Consider the following 19,905-nt stretch of genomic DNA (forward strand, 5'->3'; position numbering starts at 1 on the left):
GCGTCTACTTTGATGTGTATTTACCTCTATTCCACAAAAATTACAAGTACTTGTCTTCTTACAATGTTGTGAAAATAGCTTTTGATAAAAATTTCTTTCTCCAGCGTATTTAAGAAATATGTTTAAATTATCTCAAAGCATAATCTTAGGAATTTCTACTTCATTAAGTTTAAAAGGAATCTGTTAATATTATACTACAAGTTTTTCTTCTCCATATGATGTCCTTAGTAGTTTCTTTTTCAAGTGCGCTTCTAGCGCCCGCCGCTCAGGAGCCGCCCCCTGATAGGGGGTACAATTCCAAAAAAAACCCAAAAGAGGTAAGACAGCGGAAAGGAGGCATTGCTGCAAGAGGCACACTACAGCAGTGTCCCATCGGGGGGGCATGCGGGCGCAGACATAGCGCAGCGTTGGGAAGTGTCTCATACAGGAAATCCCTCGACCCCACCGCAGTTGCGAGCGGTAGAAGCTTCCCGATTACAATCGGCGCACTCCCGAAAAACGGGTTCCTGAGCGGCTGACTGCGCCAACAGATGTCAAGGGGCGTCCCGAGCAGCGTTTGCTTGCCGAGTTTCGGCAACGTTATACGGCTTCCGCCGTGCCTGCAACGCATGCAAACAATCTTGAATATGCGTTGTGTCGGCGACACGTGGCGCCGCGTGGCCAGCCAGCATGCCATCCGCTGCAGGGGCGAGTTGTCGAAGTGCAGGGTAGTAGCAGCATGCAGACAAACTTCCGAGCCGCAGTACTAATCGCGGGTGGCTTCTTCGCCACATCACGGGCAGCTTTCGGATGAAGTGACGCTCTAGGGGAACAGGACCTGACTCGCCTCGGCGTCGCAGCTGCAGAAAACACGAAACGCAAACGGAACGCTCCGCAGGCGCTGCCCGCGGAGTCCTCGATTGCGACGAGGAGAGCCTCCCATCGCGGCGGGAGGGTGCTTGCGAGTACAAGCGGCCACTGGACGCGCGGCAGGGCGATGTGGGCCATGCAGTTTCTGTGTTTCCTGGGCAGAATTTGTGTTGGTCGGCTCTCTGACGGCACTGCTTTCGCGTAGCTGCCCTGGAAACCTTTGGCACGATTTATGCCTTTTCTCTTTGCGCCTTGCCGCGAAATTCGGGGGGAGTTCTTGGCACCAACTGCACTGCTTCGCGTCCGTTTCCCTTTCCCACCGCAGTTCCCGCCTTCCGTCTGTCGCAGGTCGTTCAACAAAACAGCACGCTGCTGTCGCAAGCAAAAGCCACGACGTAGTCGAGCCGACATTTCGTGCCGTGCAGTAGACCCTCCGAATCATCGCGGACGAGTTTTTGTCGCGCGTTTTTCTGCTCCTTGCCCCTCACGCGGAATAGAGTTGCGCGGGTTGTGTCCGTGCCAGTCACAGGGCGGCGAAGGGCGGCGACCGATCAGGCTCTTTTTCAACCCCAGGAGTTTTTCTTCGCGGACTGCAGTTTTCGGGTCGAGTGCGTCACCATCAGACCTGTGTCCGTGTCTGTTCTGTGTTCTGAGGCCGAAAAATGTACGGGGGCTACGGTGCGTCGAGTGGTGGGGGGTATGGATCGGGGAGCACCGGCACTTACGGCTACGGCGCCAGTAGCAGCGGCTACGTCGGGGGGGGATACGGCGGTGCGTACGGGGATGGCGGGTACGGAGGAGGAGGCTACGGAGCGAGCTCGTACGGGGGAGGGATGTACGGCGGCGGGCGTCCGAGCGGCGGCGGCGTGGGAATGGGGGGCTATGGCTCCGACTCTCTCGGCTCAAGGCTGCAGCGAGTCGACTGGAAGGCCGTCGATCTCGTCCCATTCGAGAAGAACTTCTACGTCGAGCACCCTGCCGTCGTCAACATGTCTACGGAGGAGGCTGAGAGGATTCGCCGCGCCAATGAAATCACCATCGTGCACGGTAAGTAACTTACAACCTCAGGTGTTGCTGAGGGCATGTTAGACGACAAGTGTGGGCAGGTGAATGCTACGGGGAGGCCTGTTTCGTGCGCTGAGTCTGGACGGTCGTCGCGTCTGTATTACGTATCGCCTTCCACAGGTCAGAATGTTCCCAAGCCCGTCCCCACTTTCGAATACACCTCATTCCCGTCGTACATTCTGGACGTCATCAACCAGACCGGTTTTCAAAAGCCCACGGCTATTCAAGTCCAGGGGTGGCCGATTGCGCTCTCTGGAAGGGACATGATCGGTATTGCGGAGACTGGTAGTGGAAAGACTCTGGCTTTCCTGCTCCCTGCCATCGTCCACATCAATGCGCAGCCGTACCTGAAGTAAGTCCCGCTGTACGTACACTGAGCGTTGAAATGCCTTGCGGATCGTTGCCCTCTAGCTCACGCGATGTGAGTCAGCGCCCCATTCACGTGGAAGGCAGTACGGCTTCGTGGTGTTTTTGTCTTTCGACTTTCTTCAGTAAGGGCGACGGACCGATCGTCTTGATTTTGGCTCCCACCCGCGAACTCGTCGAGCAGATCCGCTCTCAGTGCCGCACCTTCGCAGGCCCTTCAAAGATTCATCATGCTGTCGCGTATGGTGGTGTTCCTAAGCGGCCTCAGATTATGGAACTCGAGCGGGGAGCCGAGATCTGCGTCGCTTGCCCAGGTAAGCGTGTCGTGAGCGTTCCTTTCTACATTCGTTCGGTGGACGCGGATTTCCGTGAGCGGTTCTTGCCGGCGCGCGATGTTCAAATCTCGAGTCTCATCGACCGGGTGTGTGTGTGTGTGTGCGAATGTAGTGGCTCTTTGGCCAACCTCCGCCTTTTTCCCATGCGGCTCTATACCGGGAAGCGATGGTTCCCGACCATTTCATAGCTGGTGCGATCTGTATGCTGCGATCGTGCGCATCTGTTCGCAGGTCGACTGATTGATTTCCTCGAGTCGAACATCACCAACCTCCGCCGTGTGACGTACCTGGTCTTGGATGAGGCAGATCGCATGTTGGATATGGGTTTCGAACCGCAGATCCGGAAAATTGTTTCTCAGGTACGACGCGCATCTCAGGTTTTTGCTTTTCGGTGGTTCGCCAGGCGCTCTGGGATAGCTATACAGCCCATGGAGGAGAATGCGCTCCTGGCCTTTTCTGTAGGGTCCTTGTCCCTGGAGGAGATGTAGTTGGGACCTGTGCTGCTGCGGCGCGTTTTCAGATCCGACCTGATCGCCAGACGCTCATGTGGTCGGCGACTTGGCCGAAGGAAGTGCAGAACTTGGCGCGGGATCTGTGCAAGGAAGAGCCTGTCCACATCAATGTTGGTAGCCTTGATCTGAAGGCGTGCCACAACATCAAGCAGGAGGTCATGGTTCTTCAGGTATTTTTTTCCGCTCTGTTAGTTCGTGCGTGGTTGCGCTGTTCGCTCTACGGGGCGGTGGCAAGTCTGTGCGTGGCGGTGCGCCGCGGCACGTTGCTCAGCTGCCGTCGTCTTGTCAGCACGGAGTGGCGCAGACGTGGTTCCCGGCTTCACCTCACGGAGCCCTGTGGAACGTGCGAGACATGGGAGCTACACTGAGAGATAAAGTCGTCAGAAAGTTCCGGACTTTCATGACTAGAAGGAAGAAGACAGCCTGTTTGCTTGTCACCGACTCCGCGCCCGAGCCGTCCCGACGTCTCTCATTCAGACGGCCTTCTTGCCTCTCCTCTCCCCGCCCGACCAGCCGGTGGACGATTCCCAAGGCGTCCCCTCGCGTTGCCAGCCAGCCAGCCTCGCGGAAATTCGAGTGTTTTTCTGAAGGGAACCGAGAGGGCGGTCGGTTGTGCATGCATTGGTTGCGCGGTGACGCCGCGCCATCTGTGTCGAGGGTGCAGGAGCGCGGAGTCACACGAGACTGCTCCCCGACCCACTTCTTGCCCGGGCACAGGCGCGAACGGAAGACGTGCCGCTGCCCCCCGGGTCCCCCCTCTCCCGCCTTCTCTGAGCCTCGGAGCGTACGGAGGGCGGCAGCGCACTGTGGCGTTTCCAGCGGAACGAGACGCGTGTTTCTGCGCCGCTGCCGATTGCTTTGCTCCGCAGCACCGCTTGTGTGCCACCGTTCTGTGGAGTTGTTTTTTAGTGACCCTTGAAGGCTGGCTAGCGGAGGGTGGAACGTCTCTCGGCGAGTGGGTGGGCATGTCTGCTCTGGCAGAGTTGTGTGCTGCGGACTCAGAGGGGGGGAGCCGCGTGTAAGGCGGAAGCGAGCAGTGGGGGGGAGGGAGGGATGGGGCGGGTGTCGCGGGACGCTGAGTCTTCTGCGGGGGTTTGTCCGTGGACGGCTTCTGCCTGGGCGCGTGCACTCTGCGCATGGCGCTCGGAGGCTCCTTGCGTATGAATCCTGCGTGTGCGGGGGGAGCGTTTCGGCGAGGCTGGCCTCGGCTCGGATGACTAGGCTGGAAGAACGCGGTAGAGTCCCAGGAGAGTGTCGAGAAGTGCGCGGATGATGAAGAGTCGGGCGACGGCTGCGGTGCGGTGAGCAAATAGTTTGCTGCCGCCTTGAGCCTGCCGCCTGCGACGCAGTCTGTCCACGGCGGGGGCCACGGTACCCATTTTCTACCGCCCTCGTGGAGCAGACTTCTGTCTCGGGAGACGCCCTCATGCGGGGTCCGGCTGCGTAGCGAGCGGTGTGGATCGCCAAAAACGTTTCTTTCCTGCAGTGCTTCTGGGTGGGGGTCTCCAGCTGCAGATGCGAGGCTCGTGGAGGTGGCGCGCCCTGTATCGGGGGGTGTCTTTCGCAGCGGAAAGTGTACTGCGGATGGCGAGTCATTGTGGCGGGAAGATGCGGAGCGGCTGTGCGTTCAGGAGTATGAGAAGCGCGGACAGCTGATGAGCCTGCTCCGGCGCATCATGGACGGCTCGAAGATTCTGATCTTCGCAGAGACCAAAAGAGGTGAGTTGGCATCGGGTATTTTGTAGTTTGTTTTCCGATGCGTGGAGGGTGCCCTACAGTCGTTTTTGTCGCCCGAGCGACCGGCACGCAGCATGCAGCTAAACTGTGAGGTTTTTCGTCTTTTCCAGGCGCGGACAACCTGACGCGGGACATGCGCGTCGAGGGCTGGCCTGCGTTGTCGCTCCACGGTGACAAGAAGCAGGAGGAGCGCACGTGGGTGCTGGATGAGTTCAAGAACGGCCGCAACCCGATCATGGTGGCGACGGACGTCGCCTCACGTGGGCTCGACGTGAAGGACATCCGCCATGTCATCAACTACGACATGCCGAATCAGATTGAGGACTACATCCACCGCATCGGGCGCACAGGGCGTGCGGGCACGAAGGGGTGTGCGTACACGTTCTTCACTCCGGACAAATCGCGTCTGGCGCGCGACTTGGTTCGCGTCCTGCGGGAAGCCAATCAGCCGGTTCCCTCTGAACTGGAGTCCATGGGCAGCTACTCGTCCTCCGGCTCGGGTCGCAGATGGGGCGGCGGTGGCGGCCGCGGAGGTGGTCGCGGCGGCTTCCGGAGCGGCGGGTTCGGCGGTCCCAACGCGTTGCCGCTGGGCTCCAGACCGTATTAGAGAGAGATGGTAGGACTATCGCATAGTTGGCGCGGCGTGTGTAGGCGCACCTGGGCGGAGGCCGCTTGTAGACAGCAAACTTTGGAAAGGCATGATTCGCGCGTGGCACGCTGGCCCGTACTACTTACGGCAGGCGCGAGGCCTGGGCTTACCCGCCCACCCCGCGGCTCATCAACGCATCGTCGCTCGTTGTGTGCTTTAGCTGGTGGGAGTCGCAGGGGCGGAAGGCACGAAAGGAGGTGGGAAAAGCTTTCGTCGTACGCAGTGCGAGCGCACTTTGAGTGGGGCAGTTTTCTTCTTGTGAGTGTCTGCGCGCGGAGGGCATGTGAAGATGACCAGGCCGACTTTTTGCCTTTTCGCACTTTGGCAAGGCTCTGTCTGGGGCGAGCGTCCGCGGAACTCGGCCGCGCCAACCAGGGAGAGGAAACAAGTTCCGATAGTAGCGTTCCATGGCTTGCGAAACTGTGTGTTTTTGTGAGTCGACACTTTATCGTGACGTGCCTGACTAACATGTAGGTGCAGCGCGTGTCAAGAATTCCTTAATGAAACAAAAAAAAAGATACACACAGACACGCGACGCACGCGCGCGACTATGCCGCAGGAACTCCACACAGTCCCCGCACATGCCGAGTCCAGCGTTTCGCAGGAGTAGTTTACATTCATCAGTGGCTAACCCTGCAGTTCGGCACCCGAGAAGGTAGTCTTTTCATAATGTTTACGTGGGACTAAATATAAAGTCATTCGAGGTGTTTTAGATGCTATAGGCGTAGTAAGGAAATCAAGTAGATCTAAGTATGGTACAGAGAGGAAAATACAGTTTCTTCAATTTTTGAAATGATTTATTATCAAAAACAAATTCTCATTGACACCGTTACTTGTGGCACGCTACGCGTTTCGGCGCTTCTCACCAGACTAGCGCCTAGCTCGTAATACCCCCAGGAAAGGGAGCAAGGACGGCGTCATAGTGTGTGGGGCGAAGAGAGCAGGAAGAGGCTGGCAGGGCGTCAAGGAAGGGCCTAGTTAACGCTTCCCGTATCTATTCTGGGCTTCCCTATGACGCGAATGCGGACGACTCGTATATGATGTGGCCCTGAGCGCTGCCGCCCTGCTAGAGTTAACTAGTGCATGCGCCTAGATTGCATGACATCAAAGCCGCTGGTCGTTTGAAGGCAATGCATAACTTAGATCTTTATCCCCAAACAATGTAGGTGTTCACACGTGCGTTCACTCGTTCCCAGGTTAAACGTGAAGTGACTCCGGAAAGTTGATGGGTTCGTGGGTGCTGTTGAGGCTGTTCCCTTCCTGAGTAAACACGGGATGCTCCTTACAAACCCAGCCTCGCCTGCGGCCTCAGACCATCGAGCCTGATTGCCGACGGCGACGTGGAAATCGCTTCTAGCAGCGGCGCCAAGGTATTTCCCCAGATTCTTGCGAGGACGCAGTCCGCTCCCCCCCTCCCTTCCTCCCCCCCTCCGACGGCAGGGGGATGGGCGGACGCGACGCTGGCAGCCCCGCCGCATGAACTGAACTGCGGGTGCTGATGACGCGCGCTGTGCCTGTGGCAGCTCTTCTTCATTCGGGTCCACCCGCTGCGCCGCGGCTGACGACCCTTCTCAGACTTGAAACGGTTTTCGGTTCGACTTCACGGTAGCCGAGCCCCGATACTCCAAAAGACGGCCAGCAGAGAGTTCCCTTGACTATGCACTGGGGGAGTTTCGCTGATGGCGCGCTCGCGTTCTCTTTTCCAAACACGCAGAGAAAGGACGACCCTTTCAGCATGCGAAAAACTTCATTTCTGCTCCAAGCCAGCTCTGCTGGCCTTCGCGTCCGCCTGGGCCGCGACCCGAGCCTCCACTCTGTGTCTCCCTCGACGCCTTGCGATCGGAGAGAAAACGCAGGCACGAGACAGCAGAGGATTTCGCGCGCCAGCGTGGAACCGGCCGAAACGTACTTTGGCACAGAACAAATCACTCCAGAGACAGCTGATGGCGGGAAAAAAAGAAAGTGCGGCCGCGCGCAGCTCCCCCTGTAGCTTGCAAAAGTCTACGACACACGCCCGGTCTCTGCCGCCTTCGTACCTGCAAAAACAGAGAAAACCCAACGAACCTGCGAATGACGCCTGAGCCGGCGCTGAAACAAGGAAGTTCTGCAAAACACAAATGCGGTGTCTGACAGCACATACACCCGGACAAACCGTGGGGCGGTGCTTCTTCCGCATCTAGCGGACGACTGTTACGAATCGAGATCTATCTCGCACCCAGTGAGCGAGGAGAGCGAAAATGGTGAAGCACCCCACCCGCATCGATTCAGCGGACGCGACGGTCTGAAAATGCAACTTATGCACAAAGGCGCATCCATATATATATATATATATATATATCAATTTGCGGGCGATGCTACAATCTGGGAAGTATACGCGTATCGAGTCAATACATTTATGTAAATACTGTTGACAGGAAGCGTGAAGCGTTCCCGTTCATTCACTGCGCCAGGGCGCGTACCCGACGTGAAATTTTCGTCGATGCTTCGCAAGCAGAGTGGACATTGTTTGTTTTTCAGTAGCCATTTATCGATGCAGGGCTGGTGGAAGAAGTGGGAGCAATGCAGTTCGCGAATGACTTCCTCGTCGACGAACTCGCCCAGACAAATGCAGCAGTTCTCCTGGACAGAAGAGAACTCGGCGCCCGCCCCCGCGGCCGAGAAGTCCTGCAGAGGGACAGGCAGGTTCGCGGCGCCGCCCGCGCCATTTGCTGGCTTTCGCTCTTCTGAAATCTCCATGGAAGACTGCAGAGGCGCTGCGTCTCTCGCCCGCGAGGCTGCCTCGGAGCTCGGCTGCCTCAGAGTGTCTGGCAGCTGCTGTGCTGCTAGAGACGTCGCGGTATCTACCTTCCGTGTGAAAGGAGACAGCGGAGACAAACCCTGCTCGGCGCCGCCGCCGCGGACAGAGGGAACTGGAAAACGCGAGAAGGAAGAAGAGAAACCCACAGAAGGACTCTCCGACGCGCCGACAGGGCAACTCGACGTTCGCGAAATCGACGTGGGGGAGGAGGAGTGGCGAAGTCGAGATGACGAAGACCGGGACGCCGAGAGAGGCATCTGAGACGGCCTGTGCTCAGAGTCCTGGAGGGAACAAGCCAGCCTAACAAGGCAGACACGCACACGGTCACACGGCGCATGAGCACTGCGCAGCAGTAACGAGAAACAAGGCTTCTGCGGCGGTTTCCAAACGAGATCACGTCGGCAAATCGCCGGAAGACGGACGCTAAGAAGACACACGCATGTATACGTGTGTGCATGTGTCTATTCATCGTGCATACACAAAAATACGGCGGTCTAGTCGTGCATGTATAGTTTTTTCCCGTGGCGCCGCGATGTGTTTGGCGAACTCATCTCCCTGACGTGGCCTCTTCCCTGCCGTTTACCTGGCGCGTATCTCTGTACTGCCACGCCCCTGCGACAGTCCCGTCTCGCTGCGTCTTTCATCTTTGGCGGCCGCCGTCAAGCTCCGCAAGACTTCCCCCCGTTCAGGATCGCCGGTCTTTGCCTCGCCGTGGGTTTGATTCTGTTCGTTTCTTTCGTTGTTTCCGCCGCTTCGTTCTGCGCCCTGGTGACTATTGAGTCCCTGTTTCGCCGAGGTCTCTCCGCAGGCGTTTCGACCCTTTTCCGTTGGCGGCGCTTCTTTTTCAACCCCCCCGAGGGCATTCTTGTTCTGGCGCGCGCGAACCCTCAGCTGCGCCTTTTTTTCCGCGTAGGTGAGCAGCGGGAGCTTCGCGATTTGCTCGGGAGTCGCCGCGCGGCGCAGTCGGTCTGTATTTTGAACGCCGCCCGCGTTCGGCGGAAACGAGATCCAGAAGCAGACGAATGTAGTCACCAGACGCAGCATCGAGATGACGATCTGACGGGACAACACCAGCAAAAAGATCCTTTACTCCAACTGAAACAGCTGCACGGTTCATCCCTCCACCTTATCCCTCCCTCGCGGAACACACTCATTTATTTGGCTGCAGATGGAAAGACTATCTTCGGCAGCCGGACTGCGCGCAGTATCGGCACACCGCGACAAGGTCTTCCCTCAATAAGGCACAGATGAATAGATAAATATAGACTGATAAAAGTAGATATAGAAAGATAAATAAACATGTAGTGCGAGACACGCGGGTAAAAGCAGCCATGGCCGTTTTTTAAGAGAGAAGGAGAACCGGCAGGCGCATTTGCTTGCGAGTCGGGAATCTTAGTGTTGGGCCTGTAGTCTCGGCAGCTTACGGCAGAAACAGTCAGCTTCCACAGCCCCGGGGCCTCCGCGCACTCGTGCGTGTTGAACACCCACACGACTCCGAGAATAAACCAGCCGTAACTGAGGATGGAAACGAATTTGCTGCATTTCCATCCTCGTCCGCCAGTTAGTGTGCGAGTCCTGCAGACACACGACAAAGGACAGCGGGCCTGCTGGAGGACAGCGAAGCAGACAGCGATGGAGAACTGGGCTGCCCGCAGGTCACGGGAACAGGCGCAAAGCCATAAGGCAGTGGATTCTGGCTCGCCACGTTCATTAGCAAATACGAAGGTGACGGACGCAACACGACAGAGGCATACCCGAAACCCTAGTGCCCAGCTACAGCTGAAAACAACGATGGAGCAGAGAAAAAAAGGCACACCGCAGCAACACAGCACAGGGACGAGGCAAGAACGACCGCAAACGCAAGGACGCAAAGGCACAACGAGCAGACAGCAAGGACGACACGCGTCAAACAGGAACAATCGCTGCACTGAGAAGAGCCGAGGGAGGTGTCTCCAAGAAGGCGGAACGCGAAAAAAAAATGGGGAAGCCACGAACAGCAAACAGGAAAGAGAACGCGGCGCGGACTTACGTGTTAATGATCGCGAGTCGGTTGTCGGGGGCGGCGTGGAGATGAAAGAAGAAAAGGTACCTGACCGGGACTTGCGAGACTTGCAGCGCGCTGAAGACCAGGACCCACCTACGAAAGAAAGGGAAAAAGACAATCCAAGGCAAAAAGTTACTCGAACGCGCACCAAAAACAGCCGACACCACCGGCCGCCTCCAAAGCCGTGCATGTCGCCCGAGGAGGCGAAAACAGAAAACAAAAAAACGGCGATTCCACACAGCGCAGAAATACTCGAGGAATCTTTGGCGCGCGTTGACCTTGGCAAGAAGCTCTACAAAGCATCCGCACGAAGCGCAGCACTGCCGGATGACCTCTAGTGGGACACATTTTCAGGTCTCGAAAAGCAAACGCAGGTCAAGCAACGCATAAAGCACACACGCGCCATTTGCAGCCGCCTATATCGAAGAAAAAGATGCAGGAGTGCAGCATTGAGAAGTCGCTTTCATCTCGGATGGCCTGTAGGTTTCAGCATCGAGTTTACCATTGCAAAGGCTTGTTACATTTGCATTCATCCCAGTACAAAACCAGGTAGATGATGCAGGGGACGGATACCAGCACGCCAGTTGTGGCTCCAAAGAGCATCACGAGCCTGAAGCAGAAAAGGAGAGCGAACAGACGCGCCTTGATGGAAGCCTGCATTTACACGGGTACCTTCCGTGCACCGAGCGAGCGCCACCCTCGGCGGCGGCGCGGGCTCTCGGCCGCGTGAGGCCTGAAGTTCCCTCAAAAACGCGTCGCGCTTGCGTTTCCATCACGCAGTGAGAGTGCCGAGGACGGCAGAGACGTGGTGATGAAGCTGCAGAACTCCCACACGAGAGCGCCACGCTCTGCAGCAGTCTTTCTCTGTTTGACGGCGGAGAAAAAGGCACGAAGGAAGCGCAAGGTCGTGACAGTCCCGAAAACACAGTGAATACGCACAGTGTCACAGCATATATATACATACATATATTTTTTATAGGGTATATATAGGGGTAGAAACACGACAGCATATACATGTATACACGTATATTGCAGTGCACCGAGTTTCCCGATTGCAGGTTGCCGCTGCGGTGGTGCGCAGGTTCACAGTGCACGTCCGTGCTTCAGTTGATCAAAAAAATCGCCACATGCAGATTCGCCGGTGATGCAAGCCTTGTCTTGTGCAGTCTCAGGGTACATGACCCCTTCTAGCGTCCGCGTTGCGCCACCGCGCATCAACAGATCCGAGGAATCGCCCTCGTATTGATATGCGCAGCCAAGTCCGGAGAATCAACGACGGCGAGGCACTTTGGAGAATGCAGACACATTTGCGAGACGGCTTTCGCCGCGCAGGCAGCTTACTTGATAAATCGAATCGCCTCTTGAGGATTTTGGGAGACAACCTCCATGATGGGATCTCTGTTCATGACTGCATCTTCCTCTGTTCCTAGCAGGAGTCCGCTCAAAGACTGCACAGCGCACGCACAGGAGACGCCACAGTAATTGCTGTGCTGTTGTGTCGGGGTAGCTGCCGCTCGTGGATGTGCGGCTGCCTGCCGCAGGTGCTGAGCTTCGCAAAAACTTACCTCAGCGGTTGCTCTCACAGTGCGGCACACGGCATCTACCGAAGACCGCAGGAACACGAGGCACGCCATGTTTACTTGGGCATGGCCTCCAACTCGGACAAAGGGTCTACAGCGAACAAGGAAACAAATCCCCTCGCGTGCAAAAACCGCCGCCAGCGTTGCGCGGAGACGCGAACGGGACCGTGTTGAGTACGCGTCCGTAGCCAGACACGCAGAGGCCATACGCGAGGCTACAGAGCGCACGAAACAGACGCCCCGCACTGCATCAGGGAACAGTGTAAACGTGCAGACGGGTGTTGGTTTTCCTGGCACGGCCGGCGTGAGAGGACACCGAAAGAATACGCGTTGTGCGCCCTAGATATCTGTATGCTGTTGCCCAGAAGCGTCACTAATCATTTCGATCTTGAAACGATGTGACCCAGGGACTCCGAAAAGCAGCAGCGGGAAAACGATGACGATACAGAGGCTACCTGCCAGGCGGAGGCCGGATGAAACTTGCCACTTCAGTCTGCACACTCTTTGAAAGCGGAGTCTGCTGCGTCAGCGCTGTCAAGCCACGCTATGCCGGGTATCGTAATTACACCACAAAAGATCAGCTCAAAAAGATCAACTCAAAATCAAGCAAACGTTTGTTCTCGGGGAGGAAGAGGGAGGGGACGTTTGTCCCAACAAGGGTGCTTCTTAGCGTTTCGCGGACGTTGCTCAACACAGGGCACGACACAGCACGTGGAAAGGAAAACGTAAAACTAGATATTTGGGAGACCCTCATATGCAGCCTTGCTGCGCAGGCTGAGCCGCCCATTCACCGCGGGTCACGCAGACCGCTCGCACATACGCAGGAGGAGCGCAGGAAGATAGCGACCCGCCGTACCACGGAAAACCGGGAACAGCTAACGCGGCCTCGGCAAGAAATACACACGACGCTTGAGTTGAGAAGAAATGAGGCCCTAAACAGAAACAACGTCTCATTAAGCTGGCCTGTCGAACACAGTTGTCAATGGCAGCCACGATGAGACACGTTGGTAGTTGTACAGAGAAGAGACAACTTCCGCACGGTAAGGGCACTCTCATACGATTAGCAGGTATTGGTACACGCGACCGTTTCTAAACATGCGGCTAGCGATATTCTCGCCGAAGAAAACAGCAAAAGATAGCCGGCACAACTCAGATGAGAGCCCGGATAATTCCGAGCTCGGAAGCGGGCGGCCGCGCAACTGGTAGTTTGCTCGCTACGCTGCTGGAGACACAGCCAGCAAGGAAGGGTAGTAGCTACACTGTTACGTTAGACACAGTCTACAACCATAACATTTTCCACTCGACTTCTCGGACCCAGAAGCCTTCGTGTATTTTTCCAGCTATTCGTATCACAGCGGTGCGTGCACACCTCAGCGCCACCCAGTAGCAGCACGAAGGGAAAACTAGGTTTCAGTGCATGCGCAAGGGGGAGGACACACTCAAGCGAGCGCGTAGAGTTCTTGGACCCTAACCGTAGGCAACTGAACAGGTCATGCAAAGAGACTTTTGGCGGGTCATTCAGATGGTGAAAAGGCGCTGTCGAGCCTGAGGCTACTGCATTTTCGTGACCAAGAGCATTCGCCAGAAGCTTAGTAAGGCACATCAGCCCGCCTCCGTGAATGCGAAGTCACTACGCGCACGAAGTTCTCTCAGGTTGTTGCTTCAAGCCATCATCGCGCTCAGCAGCTTGTCATGGCACGCGAAAAACTATGCATTAGCTGACTACTGTAAATCGGTCATACGTGTCGCGACTCCCCCCTATCGGAACCTACTCCAACTATTTTGAGTCTTTGGCCGCAGTCGCGGTCGATTAAACTGGATTCCACGATGTCCGATGTTAGACGCTTGTATACTCTCGTCACCGAAACTGGCTTTCTCGCGTGCTGTACAACCCGAAACACTAATGCGAAAATTATTCCTGCGCGGCGGTTTTCGGGTTCATACCTCGACAAGGCATATTTATCTATTCTACACCGTTCGCCAGGCCGATGAAGGGCACACACACCACATCTCCTGCTGACACTGGAAATAGAGAGACGCAGAAGCAACGCGGTCGGGGTCGTAGGAGACTCCTGTGAACCATTTCAACGACGGGTTTCATGTTCCACGCGGTACACTTTCAGCGTTTTCGAATTCCGTACCATGAGGTCAAACTACGGTAGATTGGGCAGTAGGCACGTGCACACGTGTGATGGTAGTGTTCTCGGACTCTATCCATTCTCGGTATACAGAACAAGCCAACGCGCAAACGACCATGCTGGGAGTCTGCCACTCCCACACCGTGACATCGGTAAGCCTCCAGAGAACTGCCTGTGGAGTTGCTCCGCCTGCCGCGGCCTGCCGTTAATGAGAATTCCACGTGGCGTACAGCGTCAGGAAATTGAACAGTCCTTCATCGCATTGGCTGTCTCGCGGGAGCCTCTGCCCCTGGCAAGAAAGTCGTCTTCTTAGTTGGGCTCAAGCTAGCGCAGCTTTTCCACCAGGATCTCTTTTCTCGCACAGAGGCACGGATTGATCCCACAACGTCAAAGCGCCTTGAATCAGAATGTGTATCTGTAGGGCATCTTGCAGCGGTGATTAAGAAGAAGCGGCCACTCGCACTATGGCATATTATGCTCCTGCGCATACAGAAGACAACGATGCATTGCTACAGCGGCCAGGGTACGGAATTAGTCATATTTGATGTGCACAAGATCGTCTTCCCCAGCACTGCCAATGCTCTTCTTTGCGTGAAGCTCAACCTGTGGTTCAGGCCACCACAACAGGGTTGTGGAGGCAAGACAAAGCGAAGGAGGCACGTGTTTTGTTGTGTGTCGCAAGGCGTTCTAGAAGCGGGGTCCCCTGAGCACGTATGCCCATAGGCATGCCACAGAAGCGGACGAAAGTCATCGACTCTCGCAGCACACGTTATTCTCACGATACTACTGGTGAATCAACCACAGACTCCCTCCTCCTCGGCCCCTACCCTGTCCTCTCGGGAAGGTGTAGCACCTTCGTACAAATGTATGAAGACCTGGGGGGCAGTGGAACCAACACCAGCCACAATACAGAGCGCGGCCCTGCCTCACCAAAAGAGAACCCCTGCCGAGATTTTTTCCCAGCAGAGGCCGCATGATGGCTGGATAACACCAGAAAAATAAAATTTCTCTGATCGAACCACGTACTTGGACGGCTTTTGTGGGCACGGCCATCGCAGCGGTGGAGCTTCAGTCGTCGCCGGCGCGTGCACACGCAGTCGCGTGCCCTGTCGCTCAATGTCTTCGTTCCAGCCGAATGACGTACCGTCTCTGCTCACCTACTACCAGCATTCTACCAAGAGTGCGGTGCCTGGCAGCGTGCCCTGTGTGACTGTGATTAAGGTTGTCTATTGTTGTGCTATTTTTTTCACATCGGACCATCGGTCCTCCCCCTGTCCACTACCGCGTACAAACTGGCAGCAACGCAGTGGTACTGAAGTGCTACGCGCAGCTGCGGCGCAAGCGTACGCGGCACCTGTTGAATCATAAAGCTAACTTCAGGGAGACGTCCCTCAAGCTGGTGTGTCGAACCAGGTTTGTCGCAAGGCTGTGTCCTCAGCAGTTGCGTGAGCTGCGGCCCCGGCTGAGAAAATGTTCATCGCGCATTGTCGTGACATGAGGCAGAGAATCTTCGACCTCCGGAAATGGATAAACTTGGAGTCCGTAAATAGTGAGTTTTTCTCCTGGTCCAACGTCTCGGGTGCACTTGGGGAAACATTTGGCCAAGGAACTCATCATATACGGGCCTCTAGCAAAGCGCGGGATTCGTAGTCGATCTCCGCAGTTCGCGCTCCCCTGAACTCGGTCAACGACGTAACGCCAGGGTGACTGGTGACTGTCGCTAACCGCGCGCCGCTTAGCGTTGGTTGTTAACAAGAGCTTTGATATCGGGACTAGCGGAAACTTTTGATTTTTGTCGTCGCAGTGGGTGTAGCATTTACATTCAGCGCGCGAATCCTCTACGCGCTTCCTGCTTCTCGCTGCTTATCGGTCCCCCGCCCACAATTTTTCCGCGTGGGACGCCGTTTCGAGACTGCGCTAGTGAATAGTCAACATTCTGTCAGGCATACGTTGTTCCTGCCAACTCCCGGACCGCGGTTGTTGCCCGGGATTTCCCCCTGTGCACACACCGCTTTGTTTCGTTTTTCCCTCTCTTCCTTGGCTTGCGCCTGCCGCGAGCAACCGTCGCTCGACTGTCGCGTAATACGCTGTGTTCACGATGTCCAGAACTCCCGAGGACTGCAAGCGCCAAGACGGCGATCATGAACCAACGACTCCGACAAGCGGAGAGCGGAGGGAATGCCCTACTTTGTCGTCTGGAGATGAAGCCGCTGTCAGAGCCGCCACAGTTTGTGGGGACTGCCTGGCGGTCGCCCTCGGAGCTGCCACGACTGTTTCTCTCGCGCTCTTGCAGGCGGGCGCGCTTATCGCTGATGTTTGTTGGCGCGTTATTAGCAAGTCTTGCTGCGACAGCGGTGAGAAACGGGTTTCTCGATTGCTCTTCGTCGCCCATGAGCTCCAGGATGTATTCCATGCAGCAGTTGCAGCGACGTCTGCGAAGGCTGTGCCAGCCCGCGCAGTTCCGGTCCTCGGCTTGCGAACCTATCTAAACCCGTCGTGTGTATCCGCAGCAGGATGTTTTCCCGGGGCGGCAGCACATTCGAGAGTTGCACTGTCCAGGTCGTATACTGAATCGTTACGCATGTTCACTACACAGCTACGCGTTCGTGGAGCTTCATGCCGTGCCCTCAGGTCATGGGCGCAGGCGCCGAAGATGTCCGAGCAACGGCTTTTTTGTGTGTTTGATTGGACTTTTCATGTGTGCAGGCGTACCGAATGGGCCGCCCCGGTACTACGTCCCCAGCAACCGGGTGGCATACGTGTACGAGGAGCCTTTGCGGGTGTACGTCCCCCGCGCTGCCAGCGGGTACTACAGTGGCTCCACCAACACCTTCATTCCCACGACGCCGTATCTCTAAAGATCGTCTCCTGGCGACAACGTCTTCCACGGCAAGCTGTGCCTGGTGGAACCAGTGGCGTGTTGCACCACTGCTGGGGCATGGATGCCGACAGCAACCGCGGCGGCGTAAAGGCAGCGTGATCTGTCGCCCAGGAACCGGGGCGACCTGGGGCATTAGAAGAATGCTTGGAGATGAAGTGGAGATGCTTCGGACGGGACGAGATCAGACAGTAACCCGAGAGATCCACCCTACGGATGAAGAGCTTGCGCACCTAATGAAGCGGCTTGCTGTGTCACGCGTTTGGGCAGAGGATGGTAACTTGTCCCCTGTTGGAGACATGGATGGCAAATGTGGTAGATGTGGACTCCTGCAGAGGGAACCGTTCAGGCTCCGTCTCCGGCACGTGTTGCGAGCCTGGCATTGTATTCTTGGTGATGATGCTCTAACGGAGCGTGGCAATCGTGTCCACCGGAAGTTTGACGCCGTTAACGACGTCAGAAGAACGGACCACTCCTCGTCGCCTGAACCAGGAGGGCCGATGCATAGCGTAAGAACGCTTGCTGTGTATCCGCCCCTGTCAGAGCGTCGGGGGATACACAGATTTGTCCTGCCGCTGGATGCTCTCCGCGACGATTCCATGGAGCTGTTTTTCCGAGGGAGATCGTCGAGAAATGGAGCTGCCCAGAACCCACCGGGAGACCATGCGCCAGAGCGGACCCCGCTGTTTGTGGGCCGCTATTACCGCTTCGGACGTTTCTCTGCCTTCTCGAGCTAGGGTGCGTACGTCAGGACTCCAACTTGGGAAGTGAAGCCGCCCCGCTGCGCAGAGTCACTCAGGCCGTCCTGAAAGGAAGCCGCGCGCTCGCAGTTGCACGACTGCTTCGAAGTCACTGCAGCAAGCGACGGTCACCGAGCTGGGGGAACGGCGGCTTTGGCAACTAGTGTCGTGTGGATCATATTCTCAAGTCTCCGCTAGATCGGATGGCCATCCAACAGGTCGGGCCTTTCTTGGGTGTGCGGGGGGGTGCGTGCTGGGGGCCGCCTTCAAGGAAAGATTTGTGTCTGCTGGAGCGGTGAGATGTCTTCGTTGTTAGCAGAAGCATTCCATAGGTTGTCTGTTGTGAAGCGTAGAGAACGGTCTTGCTTTGCGGATTTACCTCTATGCAAGATACTAAGTTGAACAGGCCGGCGCGGCAGCTGTCGGTGTCTTTGGCAAACCCATCGGAACGACTTCTCGGGAAATTACGTTTCCAGCGATACCCTTCGCCCAGGAATTCGCTAGTGCCGGGGGGAACACCACGGCAAGAGGGGACCCCAGTAAGCAGCGTTAGGCTTCTTAACGATAATCTTATTGAGGTGTGCGTCCTTCGAGGTGAAAGACGTGGCGACAGCTGCACAAACGAACGCCGATCATTAGACTCCGTCCTCCGTATCCGCAGGTGCCGCGTATCTCGCGTACATGAGCAGTGGAACACGCTTAGGCATGGCTCACTCCTGTCATGGAGCGGCGTAAAACGCAGAGCAGCTCTTGGAACAGCTGTTTGTGTTTATGGTCTATCTCCTCCGTCGTCTTGGTCGTCACCCTCATGCACGGCTATATGGTGTACCAGGGCTGCTACGCTTGGAATTAAGTCTGGGTCTCCGAAGAGCGAGTTCCTGTCATGTCTGCAACCCTTCAACGTTCTGTACGATATACGGGATCTCGCTCTATCTATCCATGGCAGCCTTACTTCTACATGCATCCGTAGTGACTGGCGAACCCCGCAGATGACAGTTTGAACTGTTGGGCAGCTCTTCACGGGCTAACCTTTCACCCGCGCCTCTCTGTCAACCTTCGCTTGTGAACTCTGTAGTCCACCGCAGGCAGTGCATCGGCCGTGTTGCAGCGGAGCCGTCGCTCAAAATTTGTCAACAGGGAAATCTCCTCGGTGCGGTGCATTTAGCCGGAAAACAACTGCTGCAAAAGTCGTTGCACTTACCACAGGACCCCTGGGCATCAGATCAGTGCGACGTGACTGAAAGGCCAGTTGGTACTGATGCTTTCAGCGATTTTCTGGCACTGGCCAGCGATGCCACGACTCGTTTACGTATCACGGCGCACCGAACGATGCTGCTGACGCGGCATGCAGTCATCCAGGAACTCCTGTGTGGTGAACGGAGGCATCGCAACACACTGCCCGGGGAGTGTGACATATGCCAGTAGGAAGGTAGGATGAGGCCGTCATTAGCACGATGAAGCTGGTGACGAACAGCTAATTTAGCAGCAGGCGGTGCTGATCACGTACGTCATTCCTTGTCGCTGTCCGAATCGGTGTCTGCGTCACCGTGCGGCGCGTCTCTAGGCGATTCGCCACTTTCGGGTGTGGTCCACTGGGGGTTGCTGTTACCCCTCGCACGTGCGGGTTCGGCCCGTTGTTTCAAGTTTCTCACATCCCTCAGCAGTTGCGCCAAATACCGTTCCAAGGAGCACTTTAGAGTTTTTTCCAGCGTGAATATCCTCAAGTCAGTTCCCTTTTTCCTCTTTATTAACTGGCGAACCCTCATCTTGCTCAGCACTGTATTATGTAGAGCTCGTGTCCCCGCAAGTGCGTCCCTGAGTTCAGTGAGCTGCAGAGAACGAAGATTCTGTGGCAACGGCCCGCTGGCCCCCTCACAAGCGCTTGGACTGGCGAGGTCGCCTGCGCTGGAGGGCCCATCGGCCCGAGAGGAGCTCCTCGATACTGCCGCGGTCATGTCACTAGGCGTTGCCGCCGTGTGTGTGTGGCGCGCCGCACGTTTCTCCCTCCGCCCAAGAATCAAGGCCTTGACTTCGGTTGGGTGATACGCGTACATGAAGGGGGACGAAAATTTGGATCCGAGAGGACTTCCTTCCAAAGCAGCACCGTGATTTCTGTCGCCTGGAGGAACAGGGCTAGGATAAGTTCCGCCAGAACCCCCGGAAGAGCTGTGTGACCCAGATTCATTCGCGCCGTCAACTGGTGCTGCCGATTGCA

At 56.4% G+C, this 19,905-nt stretch overlaps 3 protein-coding genes across 3 annotated transcripts; 2 read left to right on the forward strand and 1 right to left on the reverse strand.

Annotated features, from left to right (window-relative positions):
* Positions 1–1,511: 1,511 nt before the first annotated feature.
* BESB_036610 (DEAD (Asp-Glu-Ala-Asp) box polypeptide 17) lies at positions 1,512–5,471 on the forward strand (the record flags this gene model as incomplete). The annotated part of the gene is made up of 7 exons (XM_029362247.1): positions 1,512–1,896; positions 2,035–2,266; positions 2,407–2,594; positions 2,847–2,974; positions 3,136–3,297; positions 4,759–4,846; positions 4,975–5,471. The coding sequence occupies 7 exons, from the start codon at positions 1,512–1,514 to the stop codon at positions 5,469–5,471; spliced, it is 1,680 nt and encodes a 559-aa protein (XP_029221212.1).
* Positions 5,472–7,514: 2,043 nt separating this feature from the next.
* On the reverse strand, positions 7,515–11,988 carry BESB_036620 (zinc finger, C3HC4 type (RING finger) domain-containing protein; the record flags this gene model as incomplete). The annotated part of the gene is made up of 8 exons (XM_029362248.1): positions 7,515–7,549; positions 7,973–8,610; positions 8,894–9,366; positions 9,735–9,885; positions 10,340–10,447; positions 10,857–10,964; positions 11,696–11,802; positions 11,920–11,988. 8 exons carry the CDS (start codon positions 11,986–11,988, stop codon positions 7,515–7,517), a joined length of 1,689 nt encoding a protein of 562 aa, XP_029221213.1.
* A 4,182-nt stretch (positions 11,989–16,170) lies between these two features.
* BESB_036630 (uncharacterized protein) lies at positions 16,171–16,930 on the forward strand (the record flags this gene model as incomplete). The annotated part of the gene is made up of 2 exons (XM_029362249.1): positions 16,171–16,426; positions 16,779–16,930. The coding sequence occupies 2 exons, from the start codon at positions 16,171–16,173 to the stop codon at positions 16,928–16,930; spliced, it is 408 nt and encodes a 135-aa protein (XP_029221214.1).
* Between the last annotated feature and the right edge of the window lie 2,975 nt (positions 16,931–19,905).

This window comes from Besnoitia besnoiti, chromosome II (genome assembly GCF_002563875.1).
Source record: "Besnoitia besnoiti strain Bb-Ger1 chromosome II, whole genome shotgun sequence".
Taxonomy (NCBI): domain Eukaryota; phylum Apicomplexa; class Conoidasida; order Eucoccidiorida; family Sarcocystidae; genus Besnoitia; species Besnoitia besnoiti.